Source organism: Esox lucius, chromosome 11, assembly GCF_011004845.1.
Source record: "Esox lucius isolate fEsoLuc1 chromosome 11, fEsoLuc1.pri, whole genome shotgun sequence".
NCBI classification, from domain to species: domain Eukaryota; kingdom Metazoa; phylum Chordata; class Actinopteri; order Esociformes; family Esocidae; genus Esox; species Esox lucius.
Window position 1 is genome coordinate 48,247,014 of NC_047579.1, and position 16,110 is coordinate 48,263,123.

At 45.4% G+C, this 16,110-nt stretch overlaps 1 protein-coding gene across 5 annotated transcripts in view; it reads left to right on the forward strand.

The window, feature by feature from the left end:
* Positions 1-15,351, forward strand: part of mrtfaa (myocardin related transcription factor Aa) — a 51,975-nt gene extending 36,624 nt beyond the window's left edge. For 2 of the 5 annotated variants that reach the window (XM_029123405.2, XM_029123407.2), the window contains 14 exons: positions 265-320; positions 412-487; positions 681-896; positions 4,986-5,278; positions 5,426-5,679; positions 5,918-6,086; positions 8,250-8,684; positions 8,994-9,824; positions 10,755-10,958; positions 11,065-11,181; positions 11,546-11,695; positions 12,239-12,328; positions 12,479-12,536; positions 12,867-15,351. In XM_029123405.2, the coding sequence (XP_028979238.2) occupies positions 265-320; positions 412-487; positions 681-896; positions 4,986-5,278; positions 5,426-5,679; positions 5,918-6,086; positions 8,250-8,684; positions 8,994-9,824; positions 10,755-10,958; positions 11,065-11,181; positions 11,546-11,695; positions 12,239-12,328; positions 12,479-12,536; positions 12,867-13,453 (3,536 nt within the window). In that variant the 3' untranslated portion in view covers positions 13,454-15,351. The remainder of the gene's footprint in view (positions 1-264; positions 321-411; positions 488-680; positions 897-4,985; positions 5,279-5,425; positions 5,680-5,917; positions 6,087-8,249; positions 8,685-8,993; positions 9,825-10,754; positions 10,959-11,064; positions 11,182-11,545; positions 11,696-12,238; positions 12,329-12,478; positions 12,537-12,866) is intronic. The other 3 variants (XM_029123406.2, XM_013136095.4, XM_029123408.2) reach the window with 3 other exon arrangements.
* The last annotated feature ends 759 nt before the right edge of the window (positions 15,352-16,110 follow it).

The window sequence follows — 16,110 nt, forward strand, 5'->3', positions numbered from 1 at the left end:
CTAAAAATAGGTTTGCATGAAGGACCCTCTGATTTCTCGATTCCATTCCCACCTTGTGACCGCCAAAGTGGAGTCCTGCTATCTGACCCATGATTGAACACGCACGTTGATATGGCTATTGGTTTTCACTCGTCACTTCATAATAGAGGGGCCAAATGTAACTTAAATGTAGTAAAGTACTTTCAAGTCTTTTCCTGTTACATCTGGAAATGATGCTCCTTGATTTAAATAAACATGTATTGATCTTTCTGTCTTTCTCTCCAGCACTGAAAAGTCCAGCTGCCTTCCACGAACAGAGACGAAGTTTAGAGCGAGCGCGGGTGAGACTCGGTCCAATGTGCACGTTTAAACTGCCCCTTACGGGTGAACTGGTTAAATAATTCACCATCCCTACCGATCTCTCTTCGTCAGACCGAAGACTACCTGAAGAGGAAGATCCGTAGTCGACCGGAGAGGGCGGAGCTGGTGAGAATGCACATCCTGGAGGGTGAGTTCCTCGCATGGCGTCGCACCTGAATAGGGGACCACACCACGTTGCACGTTACATTTTAAACATTCATTTGTTTCAGTTCGCTCAAGCATTCAGTTAGCGGATGTTCTTAACCGTGACTAGTTGCTTTGCTACGAGCGTATTCATTTGCAAATATGAAAACTCCTGACTTCCTGGTTCCATGATGAAGGTCACATGCCCAGTGGTTGTGGGCTGGCTAACCGGCTGTGTGCTGTGTGTTCAGAGACGTCAGCCGAACCCTCCCTCCAGGCCAAGCAGCTGAAACTGAAGAGGGCCCGTCTGGCCGACGATCTCAACGACAAGATCTCCCACCGCCCCGGACCCATGGAGCTCATCCACAAGAACATCCTGCCAGTGCACAGCAGCCTCAAACAGGCCATCATTGGTACTGACTTTAGAAACGACCGTCCTAGCATTATAGCTGCATCGTACAGGCTCTTGTGACAGGTCGTTCTGAAACCGTCATGCGGTATATAGCAATGGCCACAATGAAGTAGCGAGCGTGATTTGCTGAATGAGAAAACAAACGTAAAGCTATTGTTTAAAATCACACCCAGTGACTTGCACAGTTCTGATGAAGGGTTCCGGCCGAGCTTGGCCTGTGGTAAATACAGCGTGTCGTTGAGACCGGCGCGCCTTCTCTCTTCTCCTGTCTGTCAGCTGCAGTCAGAGGTGCTTTTTCTTACGCGTTGTTCTTTCGCTGACTCTGAAGCTGAGATACCAAAGTCCAATGTGACTGTTGTCCCCTCAAGCCCTGAAGGTTGAACCCCAAGGGCCATACAATATTACAGATACAGTACCAGCCAAAAGTTTGGACGCGCTTACCCTTTAAAGTGAATCACATGAATGGTTGTATCCAAACTTTTGGCTGGTCTGTATGTAATAGGGCTTGGGTTGGAGGCCCCACGAGATCTCTGCCTGACAGGCCCTTCCGCCTGTCTTCTCGGGCCATAACGAACATGTTGATGTTCACCTTAGCGTTCTCATATCGTGCCTGTCTAGAAGGGACTTGCCTGGCTTCAGATGATTGAAAGTTGCTGCCAAGCATGCAGATAGTGTTGTTTACCTTGGATGTGCACACTTACACCAGACATACATATAAGAAAAGGATATGGCAAAGACACGAACTGTGGTTGTAAATGACACATGCTGTGCAAAACGTTACATACATTGCTATTTAAACCGTGCATAGCGGCACCAAGAATAACACGCACTGTAGGCTATGAAAGTAGCGCACTGAATGATTAATTTGCTGCTGCGCGACATAAGAAAACCTAAATGTAATCTGCAGCCACTAGTGAAGACATCCGGTTATTGTTGTAAGATTCGAGCTAGCGAGTGTCAATGGGGATCGGCAGATCATGTAAAAATATGAATATGAGGTGCTTTTTTTAACCCGTCGTTTTAGTATTTATTTGAATGAACTGAATGTATTTCAGCTGCTAGTCCTTTCTCCCCCGCCCTCTGCTCTTCATTTAGCCTGCACAGGCGCATGGGGAGACACACAAGCAGTCACACAATGAGATGGAGTGAATGCGTTTACCGGTAGGGCTGTTACATAAATACATAATCGCTCTGTGTTTCACAAGAGAAATATTAACGTTCTGTGTTTGACCGTCTTAGTGATCAGTCAGTTTAATGTACGAAAATGAGTCTGGACATTTTCTGTGAGAAATGTAAGTCTTTTGATAATGAACACAGCCATAAGTGTCTTGTCACTGACCCCCTCAAAACGCCTCACACCTGAATGAGCGTGTGTCTGTGCGTTGAACTGTCAACTGAGCGGCTGTCCGCTGTTGTCAGGTTGTCGTGCTGTCAGGTTGTCCTGCTGTCAGGTTGTCCTGCTGTCAGGTTGTCGTGCTGTCAGGCTGTCCTGCTGTCAGGTTGTCCTGCTGTCAGGTTGTCCTGCTGTCAGGTTGTTCTGCTTTCAGGTTGTCCTGCTGTCAGGTTGTCCTGCTGTCAGGTTGTTCTGCTTTCAGGTTGTCCTGCTGTCAGGTTGTCGTGCTGTCAGGTTGTCGTGCTGTCGGGTTGTCAGCTGATGTCAGGTTGTCCTGCTGTCAGGTTGTCGTGCTGTCGGGTTGTCAGCTGATGTCAGGTTGTCCTGCTGTCAGGTTGTCGTGCTGTCAGGTTGTCCTACTGTCAGGTTGTCGTGGTGTCAGGTTGTCCTGCTGTCAGGTTGTCGTGCTGTCAGGTTGTCCTACTGTCAGGCTGTCGTGCTGTCAGGTTGTCGTGCTGTCAGGTTGTCCTACTGTCAGGCTGTCGTGCTGTCAGGCTGTCGTGCTGTCAGGTTGTCGTGCTGTCAGGTTGTCGTGGTGTCAGGTTGTCGTGCTGTCAGGTTGTCGTGCTGTCAGGTTGTCCTGCTGTCAGGTTGTCCTGCTGTCAGGTTGTCGTGCTGTCAGGTTGTCGTGCTGTCAGGTTGTCCTGCTGTCAGGTTGTCGTGGTGTCAGGTCGTCGTGGTGTCAGGTTGTCGTGGTGTCAGGTTGTCGTGCTGTCAGGTTGTCGTGCTGTCAGGTTGTCGTGCTGTCAGGTTGTCGTGGTGTCAGGTTGTCGTGGTAAGGGGTGAAGCGAGGGAGACATTAAGAGATGTGGAATCATCTGAAGCACTTTTGGTGAATGTGCATTTTTTTCTGTGTAGGTATTTTATTATGACTGAGCGTTTGATTTTATATTTAATAGACCAGAAAGTATAAACTGGGTGGTGGTGGGCATTTATCTGTGCTAATTTTGGACTGGCACCATTGGTGGTGTTGACAGTTGAAACTGATAATAATGATGTGATGTACTAGACATTAAGCATAAAGACATTATAATCATAGCCATTCTTAAGTGACTCTAGTGAGAGGGTTGAACATTGCATGTTTTGTGTTTTTGTGATGTTGGCTACGTTACCATGGTAACCCTATGCCCTTAAAGGACCAACTAAAACGTTCTTTCCCATCTAAAATATCTCAGGTCACAAGGTTAGGGCTGAAATTTTGATGAAATACCTCATTGCTTGCTTCTTGGCATAGTACAATATAAAAACATAATACCATATAAAAACAGTGACTGCTGGTAGATTTTCAGTCTGGTGAAGCAAAAGGTTACTTTAAGGCCATGCCTTTTGATAATGACCCCAGCCATGTAGCCACAGTACATGGAACAGTTCTTAGTGCAACAGTTTATTGTAAATACAGTGGAATGAAGAAAAAGCTAAGATGGAATCCTGTAGGGAATGCTGGCCCTACATATTGGTTTTTGCCCACAGTAAATGGGGATTAGCAAGTTCCCATTTTTTGCGGACATTTTAATCATGTAGCAGAGACTGTTATCCAGAGTGACATACAGACGCAATTGGGATTACATGCCTTGCTCAAGGGCACAGTGACACTTTCTTTTTACCTTGTCAGGTCTGGGATTCAAGCCAGCAACCTTTCAGATAGTTTCACAACACCCTTGACGACCAGGCTCTGCCCGTCCACAAGTACAATGATGATCTTACATTGATCAAACTAACGTCACTTTGTATTTGTCAGTCTTCGGAAACATGCTCATCCAGCCGCGTGAACAGCATTATAAACTGTGAGAAAGTCTGCACATGTTACTGTGTTGCCCCAGCATGAAGTTACATAACAGATAATTATGGAAAATAGACTGATGACTGGAAAAGATGAAGGGAAACGTCTGGGCATCAGATACTGGGTGTCAGACCTCAACATGGTTCAACCTCAGGGCTTCTTAATTACAACAATCCAATTACAGGTGGTAATATCCATATAGAGAACAGGGACACGACCCAGGTCCAGACGGACACACATACAGACAGACACGCATATAGGCAGACACACACCCAGACAGACACACACCCAGACAGACAGACACCCAGACAGACAGACACCCAGACAGACACACACCCAGACAGACACACACCCAGACAGACAGACACACACCCAGACAGACACACACCCAGACAGGCAGACAGACACCCAGACAGACAGACACCCAGACAGACAGACACCCAGACAGACACACACCCAGACAGGCAGACCCCCAGGCAGACAGACAGACTTAAAGACAAAGCCACACACACAGGAAGAAGACATCACATCATTGGTTTGGAAAGAGCATTAATCAAATCCCACAGTGGTTATTCATCATTTTCTACTGATGGGAAGTTAATAGGCAACTGTGCTTGCTGAGTGCTCCAACTGGCTCCCGTCTGTAAATAAAAAATCCATAATGGTCTTTATTGAAGGCCTTGGGAGGTACCAGTCAAATACATTGTTCTAATAAAGCCCCTGGCTCAGCAGACTGCCTCCTGCTGCTGGCTTTTGCCTCTGCAGGGATAGCTATGCAAGCTAACTGTCTGTCTGCTCTCACACAGCACATTCCAACAACAGTGACATGGCAGATTGTTGCTTTTTATAAACTGGTTGGTCATTATTCTACAGTTACCTCTTTTTAACTTTTTTTTCATTGCGTCCTTCTTTCTCAGAGACAGACTTCCCCAAGATGGCCGGGGAGAACTCCTCCTTTGATGAGGACAGTAGTGATGCTCTCTCTCCAGATCTGCCCATTGGTCAGGACTCCCCCGTGGGCCCTGGCCCTCTGCCCCCCTCTCCCAACGCCCAGGCCTGCAGCAGCAGCCCCTCCCCCACGCAGTTTCTCACTCAGGTTCCTCCGCCACCCCCTCCTCTTCCTCCCGTCTGCGGGCCCTTCCCACCACTAATGTTGACCAATGGGACAACAGCTCCAACTGCTCTAAGGCCCGCCCCACCACTGATTAAGGTTAGTGGCAGTTGTCCAGGCCCATTATGAGTCTTGTACCAAAGCCCAATGTTTTATTGGTTTTGCGTTATGTTTACAGTTGGCTAGTGCAGTGATTAATCCACTACATGTCACTGACCCCCCCCCCCCAACCCCCCACCCCTGCAGTCTCAGCCTAAGCCCACGACAGAACGCCCCCCTCAGCGATCCAAGAAGCCCAAAGACAACAAGCCCAAAGTGAAGAAGCTGAAGTATCACCAGTACATCCCCCCTGACCAGAAGGCGGAGCGCGAGCCCCCCCCTCAGCTGGACTCCAGCTACGCCAAGATCCTCCACCAGCAGCAGCTCTTCCTTCAACTGCAGATCATCAACCAACAGCAGCAGCACTACAACTACCACACCATCCTCCCTGCTCCGCCCAAGTCAGTGTGTTTGTATACAACTACCACACCATCCTCCCCGCTCCGCCCCAAGTCAGTGTGTTTGTGTGTGTTTGTATACAACTACCACACCATCCTCCCCGCTCCGCCCAAGTCAGTGTGTTTGTGTGTTTGTGTGTATACAATTACCACACCATCCTCCCCGCTCCGCCCAAGTCAGTGTGTTTGTGTGTTTGTGTGTATACTATCTCATCCGTCAGTCTGTCTGTGTTCTCTCCAGACCCCCAACAGATCAGCCCCTTCCTTCCTCCAGTGGGGCTTCCCCTTCTCCAACCACGCCGGGGCCATCCACATCCTTGTCCGGTCAAAGTGCGCCAAGTCGGCAGAATGTCACACCGTTGGGACTGGCCAAACCAGGCTATTTGCCTCCTAACCTGGACGACCTGAAGGTGAGTAAAAGCCGTTGCATTTGTTCTGTTTCCTGATTAACAGCCAAGAAGGTAATTGCTGAAATGGAACCCACACCATTGACAAATAAGAAAAACCCACACCCATTTAACACGACGGAGGGCAAGGAGAAGTGGAGAAACCAAAACACAACCTAGGAGAACAAACATTGCAGCCTTAAAAAAAAAGGTATTTTTAGTCTAATATAAAAGCTGAAGGTGTTGCTCTCTTAGCTTCTCTTGCGGTGCCAGCATATCTTAAATAACCACAGTGTTTGGCTTCCAAAGTCTATGAGTGGAAAACCTCCTGATTCCAATTAGTGCACCCGAGATGCTAATGTGCCCTCAATATTAGAAGGCAAAAACCGCAGCTTTTGAGACATTTGTCAAGAGTTAACTTCTTACATTTGTATTCGTACGCGTTTAAACTGCTCACTGATGATCACCTACATTGGAACCCAGTGGATGTACAGCAGTGGTAGGAACCTTCAGTCCTGGATCCCTGAAATACTTCAGAAAAGGCTTTTCTACATGTGTACTTACAAAAGGAGTGTAGAATGGTCATTTGCATAGGAACGTTTGACACACCGAGCTCCAGTGTAGGTGTCAGATCACCGTTGAGAAATACTACTTAGCTCTTAGCCTCAGTGCTCACGCGCGACCACGAACCATGTGGTCAAATCATTCCTTTGAGACTTTGGGAAGCATACAACGCCTTACATGGAATACAATGATACAACCCAAAACTCTAAGAAAACCATGTGTCCGAGATTGACGAAAGCCCTAGGGCAACTGTGGGACAATGTGGAGCGCATGCCTAAATTATTTTTTTTCTCTCGCTCTGTTGCTTCTGACTTAACCAGCAGAATGTAACACTTGACTAAAGCAGTTTGGACAAATGTCTTTACCGTTGGCAAATATGCTGTTATTCAAATGTCTGGTATTGCATTGACTATTGTAGTTTGCCTCTCTAAAATACATTTAAAAGATAAGGGAAATGCTAAAATTATATCTGATATCTGCTGGGTTTCATCTGTCTTTAAAAATGCACTCTCTGAAATGCAGAGGATGCTGAATCTTGCATCAGAAAATCAGCTTCCCATTCATCTTCCCATTTTCTCAGTTTGTGGTAATAGTTTAACAATAGTTTTACACATGGCTATAATTGACCTAATGAGAAATTTAGATGGATGACCCGGTCAGTCAAATTACATGAATTATGATTGCTTGTTAAGAAATGTTGCTTGAAAGTTGCAATGGAAAAACAATTTAATTCACACATTGATCAATTCCACACTTAACGAAGGAATGATTGCATGCATGGTTTACGCACAGATTTGTGGGAATGCACGCTTGGGGTTTTCATCCTCTCCTAATCAGCAACTAATTTAGACCAGGGAATCCAGATGAGTGCAATTAACTGGCAGGTCTAAACAAAAAAACAGAGTGAAGTGTTTCTGCCCTTCAAAACTGATGCTAACTGATGCTAACTGGTGCTTAACTGACAGCCACCTATCTTTGGCATGTTTATCGTTTCATTATGCGCCTTCTGGAAGGCCCATCCTCTCTAGAATTATCTTTTAATACCCAATCATGTTGCCAATCCACCTAATTAGTTGTGTGATATTCCACCTGGTGGAATTTTCGCATTACGTGTCCAGTTTCTTGGTGCCTCTGTCCCAACTTTTTTGGAACGTGTTGCTGGCATCAAATTCAAAGTGAGCACGCATTTTCCCAGCAACAATAACATTTCTCAGTTTCAACATTTGATATGTTGTCTTCTATTTTCTATTGAATATAGGGTTTAAATGATTTGCGCATCATTGCATTCTGTTTTTCTTTACAATATACACAGCGTCCCAGCACACCTTATTAGACTGCTAATCACCAAGCCCTTGATTAATGAGTTATTGTCTTTTCAGGGGCTATAGCAGGGCTCTGGCACAAATAAATGTCTAGGGGCCCCTGAGGAGTGTGTTGAATATCTTAATATTTGATTTGAGTCTTATTTCAGGTGAACGGTTGTGTCCTCGCCTCGACTTGGTGTGCATATTCTCTTCATATTTTGTCGTAAGAAACGTGCGTGTGCGTCGCTCTGCACGCCGTGCTAGAACGATACCCATTGGTGTGAAGGATCCGTTTCCAAAACGTTGTATTCTTCTGCAGGTGGCTGAACTGAAGCATGAGCTCAAACTGCGGAGCTTGCCTGTATCAGGCACCAAGAATGACCTCATCGAGCGGCTGAGAAACTACCAGGAGCAGCAGAATGCCAGTGGAGGAGGCGGCAGCACTGCAACCACTGCATCATCAGGGGGGGGCATGGGGTCAGGGGCCACAGCTTCCAAAGCCCAGCACCCCACACAACAGCAGCAACTCTCCAGACACCAGGCCCAGACAAAGTCCTCTGTGGTCCACCAATCAGGGGATGCAGGTGTGGTGACCATGGCAACATTCCCATTCGTGGCCACAGCTCCTCAGCAGATCATGCACTTTGGCAGCACCAGTTCCTCCCCGCCTGTGTCTCCTGCCCCCTCGGACCGATCGTTAGCTGGGATGAGTCCGGACGAGACGAGCTGCAATGGAGACGCATTCGGGGAGATGGTGGGTCTCTTTTCTTTACCCGTGTAACACAGAGTCCGTTTCCAAGAGCATTTGGACAGTGGACTTTTAGCTTTTCTTTATTTGTACTTTAACATTTTGGATTTGAAATAACACAATGACTATGAAGTTCATGTCACCTTACATTTTAGGGTATTTTCTTCCATTGTGGGTCGACCATTTAGAAATCACAACACTTTCTGAACATAGACCCCCCCAACACACACACATACACACACACACATCTGCTTTAGAGATTTAAAGCAATTATTTTATTCTTTTTAAATTGTGAGCCTTTCTCTTTCCAAATAGGTAAGCTCCCCCCTCACCCAGCTCAGCCTCCACACCAGTCACCAGCAGCTTGCCACTATCAAAGAGGAGTCAAGTTGCTCAGCCGCCACAGCCTGTCAGTTCACTAAGGCTGCCCTGCAGAAACGACTCCTGGCGCCCACTGCCATGCAAGTAGCGCCTCCTTCTGTGGACAAGGACCAGATGCTTCAGGAGAAGGACAAGCAGATCGAGGAGCTGACGCGCATGCTGAGGCAGAAGCAGCAACTGGTGGAGACATTGCGCTCCCAGCTGGAGCAAGGCAAAAGAGGGGGCCAGGATGCCCCCCCAGAACCCCTGCTCAAGATAAAGGAGGAGCCCCCGGATGACATTCCCAGCAGTCCTGTTGCTTGCTCCCTGACTCCTCCCAGGTGTCACGCGGAGCTCTCCAAGGTGACCATCAAGCAGGAGGTCCGGGACATGGAAGATGCGTCGGAGGCTCCAGCAGGGTTTGAGCCAACCCCGGAAGGTCCTCAGTCGGAGCAGATCCAGATCCAGGCACAGCAGCGGTCGCAGCTGGAGCATCTGAAGCTGCAGCAGACACAGCAGATCAATGCGCTGCAGCTGGCCCAACAACAGGCTCTACAGCAGCTGCTCCTACAGCAGAACCAGCAGAACCTGCAGAACCTGCAAAAGCAACGCTCACAGCAGAGGAAGAAGAAGTCCCACAAACAGCAGCTCAAGCAGCAGCAGCAACAACTTCTGTCCCACCAGCAGCAGCAGATACAGTCGAGGCAGCCACATCTTTTACAGACAAAACAGCCACAGCAGATATTGCAGTCACAACACCGACAGCACCAGCTGGAATCGCAACAGGTCAGTGCCAGTCAAAACAACCAAAGGGCCAGTTGTTGCTTTGTCTATTCCGGGAAACACATTGAGTGCTTTATGTGTTCAAATGTACCGTGTTTCCATTAGATTAAAGCCCAGCACAGCAAACACTTCCCCATTTCAGATTCCAACATTAAATAACATTTAAAGAACAAGGACACAGCAAGACATTAAAACCAAGCTCAAATCAAGCTCCTGCTCCTCCTACCTCAGACTTCCAGTGAGGACACCTTCCCATCTCCTACCTCTGAGTGGGAGACCTTCCCATCTCCTACCTCAGACTTCCAGTGAGGAGACCTTCCCATCTCCTACCTCTGAGTGGGAGACCTTCCCATCTCCTACCTCAGACTTCCAGTGAGGAGACCTTCCCATCTCCTACCTCTGAGTGGGAGACCTTCCCATCTCCTACCTCTGAGTGGGAGCCCTTCCCATCTCCTACCTCTGAGTGGGAGCCCTTCCCAGGCCGTAATCTGCCTAGCTCACAAACGAAATAAAAAATAAATCGAAACGTGTTGCTGACATCAAATTCAAAACGGCCATGTGTTTTTCCCAAAAAAAATTACATTTCTCAGTTTCAACATATGTTGTCTTTGTACTATTTTCAATTAAATATATGGATAAATTATTTCTGTTTTTATTTGCGTTTGAAGCAGCATCCCAAAATGGAAACACGGTTGTTGGCTGTCAGAAAATCTAATAAAAAAATCTAATAATAAATGTAAATCTGATCTAGAATCCAGTAGTCTTGGAGAACCTGTCAGTTAATCAGTATGTTTCTAATAATCCACCACACAGGTAGCAAACAGGAAGCAACAAGAGCTCCCGAAAGTGGCAGCAAAACAACGTTTTGATCCCAGTGAAGCTAGCCAATCTGTGTGGGTCTCTCAATGCCTAATTCTTTCATTCTCTTGTCAGGTGTCTCAGGTATTCCTCAATCAGCAGTTGAGCTCCACCGCTTTCCCCTTGGACCTCTTTAAAACGCACTCCACATCTACCCTGGTGACAGACCGTAATGGCAACCACTTCCTCATTGCACTGACCAATCACAACGGTGAGAGCCAAGGAGGTGATCATCCTCCAGGTATCCAGCAGGGTAAAGCCCACCACATCACACTGCAGGTAAACATTTCAGTACTTTTGATACTCAGGCCTACTGTTTTGTATAGGGAAATGCTACTTGTATTATTTCTGCTTTTCACACAATTTGTTTCCTTTGTCTAACCAGAGACTGCAGTCGCCTTCATCTAAGCTGCCCAGCCAATCCCCTGTTAAGTTGCCCTGCAGTGGGACCAGATCAAAACCGACTGCGCAACCAGACCCTGTGAAACAGCAAACCAGAAAGGTTAGAGAGAGATGTTTGAAGTCATTTAATTGACTCAATATATAGGATATCCACTGAACAGTCGTCAGTGAATCTTCAGATATGGTGATGACTGTCTTGTTCTTAATATGCCATTTAGTGAGAGAAATTCAGAGTTTCCTCTGTGACTCCCATAACCGTCTGTTATGAATTAATGATGTATACCCTGTAAGACACTGACAGCATCCTTGATAAGAGAGCCGTTGACTAATGTAATAGTGATTATAATTCTGCTAATCACTGTAATGATATTCCTCATCTTTGTGATTTATGTTTTAAACAGACAATGAAGCATTCAGCTAATTTGCATATTAGTTAATTACGATGTATCTCCCATTTTATTTAGGGGCAGAAGGCAGAGGTAAAAGTGTCAACCAATCACATCCCAGAGGCCACTCTCTCCTTTTCTGCCCCACCCAATATGCAGCCTTTCTTCCTTAATGATGACTCCTCCCCTTCTGGAGAAGACGCTTCGCCCTCTCCTCCAGCTAAAACGGTAATTGGGAACTAGATAAAATGTGGTTGCAGTTCGCTGAAGGGCCAAATTAATAATTAAGCAATAAGGCACAAGAGGCAGTGCTGTCTCGTGCATACGGTCACAGGTAAATGGCGTTGGTACGGAGTGCCAAGCAAACCGCTTTATAAGATTTTAAATGTGAATTAGAATGTTATTTTACCAAACTAAACAAACCCCCACATTACCAAACTAAATGAACCCCCACATTAACCAACTAAATTAATCCCCACATTAACCAAACTAAATTAATCCCCACATTACCAAACTAAATAAACCCCCAAATTACCAAACTAAATAAACCCCCACATTACCAAACTAAATGAACCCCCACATTAACCAAACTAATTGAACCTCACAATAACATCTATTTTATATATTTTTCTACAGTAGGCTAGATAAAATATGTGAATGGGAGGAAATTATTACGGAGGCATACAGACCATTTTCCAATGGAACTGTCAGCAGGAATAGTTGTCTGCTCAGCGTCCAGTCTCAAAAGAACCAGTCTTTTATTTCTGTCAGGAGGACCTAAGTCCCAGTCTGGACCATGAACCTCTGTTCAGCCCTCCTTCTCCCAAACAGACGCCCTCCCCAAACCCAACGGACGACAAGGTACCCACAGCTGTTTGTCTGGCTCTTTGTTTCTGTGTGACAGGTCCCATTATGGCCCAGTATGCCAGGGCTTTCGCCGTTCTGTATTCTGTTTTCACCACAAGTAAGTGGCTGTCAGGATTTACTATCGTCCTTCTGTCTTGCCCACAGGATAATGGATCCACTCAGCATATGGATGACCTTTTCGACATCCTGATTCAGACTGGAGGTGAGTGTTAAATGCCTGTAGAGGAGATTTCTGCCCGGTCTCCTGATTCAATATTTGAAGCACTTCATTCGACTATATGTTATCCATGTAAAGTACAGGATACAAACTTTCCATCCCAGCAAAACTATGGAGATATAGGCCTTATTCAATAAAACCCATTTTTATTTAAGTGTGATATTTATTTAGAAGCTCATCTGAGATCCTCTGATCTGATTAAAACATTGATATGTATATATTTGTATATGTGGGAATATTTCGTGTCACCTTGTGAACTAATCATCTGTATTGGAATATGGTGGACATGCCTTCTCTATTTCTTCCACCTTCCAGAAATCTCCGCCACCTTCAAACCGGCGCCCGACCCTTCCTTGGCTCGGCTCCGCCCCAACACCCCTTCCCCATCCCCATCTCAGGCCCCCTCCCCGCTCCGGCTTCATCTCCAGCTCTCGCCTCCCACTCCTCCTGACGCCCCCCAGCTGGGTCCTGTGGGGGAAGCGGAGGAGCTGCAGTCATCGGCCACTGTCCACCAAGGCATCAGCAATACGGGAAGTGGACGCCTGGAGGACTTCCTGGAGAGCACCACTGGCAAACCCCTCCTGGGTGTGGAGCCTGGTGGGCCCCTGACACTGATTGACGACCTTCACAACCAAATGCTGAGCACACCAAGCATCCTGGACCACCCACCTTCTCCCATGGACACATATGAGCTGTCGGGCTACACGGCCAACCCCCCCAGCCTCGACTTCGGAGACCACGCTCTGGACAGCATGGACTGGCTGGACTTTACTGTGGGCGGGGGGAGCACTGAGGCTCCACCTGCCCTGGCCCCCCTGGGGCCCCACACCCCACCCAGCGTCTTCTCAGCAGAGTTTCTGGACAGTTCGGACCTCCATCTCCACTGGGACTCCTGCTTATAGCCGTGGACAAGCGTACGGTGTCATCTGAATGGATGGTGGTGGTGAAAGGAGTTTTGTCAACGCACAGTAACGCAAACAAAACACTGTCACACTCTGAACCTTGACCCTCCTCTCAGACGCCCTGGTTAACCGGCTGATTACGTGCCCTTACGCTCCTGAAGGCAGTCCCTTTGATTCGCTCAGCTTATACATGATGCCAGGCTTTCAAAGAAAATTAGATGCAGTTTTTTGTCAATGTGCCTGGTTCAATAAAGGTTATAATAAATGAAATATATTTTTAAGGAAAAGAAGAAAAAAAAGTTAATAGTCCCTGTGGAAACTAGGATTTGTGCTGATGGCCGGACTCAATGATGCTCATTGATCTGAGCTTGTCTGCTTGCTTCTGCTTGCTTCAGATGTCCTGCAGCCACAGGATCAACCCCAGCTTATTTTATTAGACATAAGACGTGATACGGTTAGCCAAGGTGTGAAGTAGCTAACCTGTTCGCTCACCATGCAGTCATATGTCCTTCAAAGCGAGGGAGCAAACTGAAGGAGTGTAGGGTTCAAAGCAGAAGGGACTTTTCGGTTGGACCTCTTGAAGACTAAAGGGCTTTCATTTTTCTTTTTCTTAAGGTGTGATTTACACCACATCACTCTAAGGGTCATGTATTAAATGGCTGGGCCGGCCCAGTTGCCCATTATCTTGGGTACCATGCCTTAAAGAAGAGATCTCGTGACTTTGAAAGTGTGGTGATTGTTGGGACGCGGAACCTGGCGGGTCAAGGAAGCCTGCTGAACATGCTGATGTTTCATGATATACCCTGATCACCCCCATTCTGCAGGGGCTCTTGATACAGCGTTTTCCACCATCATCAACACAACAACAAATGATGGACTGTGTCCAGGAAGTCTCCATCACATCCCCTCTAACAGAGTTTTAGACACTTCTAGAATCTATGCCAAGGAGCATGAAGCCTGCTCTGTGGCTTGAGGTGGCCCAACACTTTATTAACACACTATGTAGGTGTTTGCTTTAATTTGGCAGGTTCCTGTATTTTAAAACATGTTTTAAGGTACCACGAAACGCACCATTTCCTGTTTTAAAACATCGTCTTAGTAGCTTTAATTATCTTCCTTTAGAACTTAATGACAGGTGTGACACGATTTTATACAGTATTTTTGAAGAAAACATTGTTTTTCCCTGCAACGTAGTGTACTTAATCTTCATTGGGCATACATGAATTCTGGCAATGAAACTACATTGACCAATGAAACTACATTGGTCTACATTGACCAATGAAACTACATTGGTCTACATTGACCAATGAAACTACATTGATTATACTGGATCACGTTCACATCAAGATGATCTAATTATTATGTACTGTATCAGTACATTTGCCAACAGAGGAGATGTTTTTTTTTTGTCCTACCCATAAATTATTGCTGTAATACACAGGCTCTTGCTGCATTATGGATGTTACAAAAGCTGAACTTTAATGTCCTGCAGAATGGACAAACAAAATATAAATTGAAGTATTATTGTGTTTCTATGGTAACATTTGTGGGGAAGTATACCCTCAAAAAAGTGGACTTAAAAATATTGTGTTGGGGAAATGAAGCTAATTTGAAGCACAATGGATGTAACATGGAATGACAATCTTTGGAGAGACTGAAAATATCAGCAACTGTGAGTGTCTAGGTCAACACATGGATTGCCTGGCATGACACATCACAAAAACAAATAGAATGTTTTGAAAATATTGTAATTTTCCATTATTAGAAAGTATAACTAGCGTTTATGAATGTTACAGCCTACACTGTGGATGTTACAGTCTTAAATAACATTCAAATGTTAGTGTTCTTCATAAAACTACAGTGGGGAGAACAAGTATTTGATAAACTGACGATTTTGCAATAAAATGCAAATGAATTACTTAAAAATCATACTATGTGATTTTCTGGATTTTTGTTTTAGATTCCGTCACTCACAGTTGAAGAGTACCTATGATAAAAATGAAAGACTTCTACATGGTTTGTAAGTGGGAAAACCTGCAAAATCGTCAGTGTATCAAATACTTGTTCTCCCCACCGTATATCATAACATATTTGTTTTAAATTGGAATGATTTTAAAAGGTATTCAGATGGTATAGTACATTAAGATTACATAATTACAGGTTGCCAGAATGGCATGTTTTTATTTTCACTTTATGAAAATTAACCTTAACTATTTGATTGTTGACACAAATATAAGGTTTTTTTCTATTACAGTTTTTCAGAAATTCCAATTGAGGTTTACTATGTGCCTATACTGCCGATCAACTTCTTTTAAAACTAGAGGAAGTCAGTGTTTTGTTGGGGGTTGATGAAAATACAAAAAACAGTACTGTTTTATAGTACTGCCATGTATGACAAATGTATTGTAATACAGCTCCTGACAAAATTAAGAGACCACTGCAACTTTTTCTTTCCTTTCCAAAAAAATCAAAATGGAAGGTTTTGAGTGAGGAACAGAAGGGTTAAAACTAATTGAACACAGCAAATTGAATGTGTTCTGTTGCTCATTCAAAACTTTCCTATTCAACTTTTTTGGAAAGGAAAGAAAAATGTGCAGTGTATTTAACAAAAGAAGGTTAGAATGTATATGTATGCATGGAGTACATACAGACAGCTA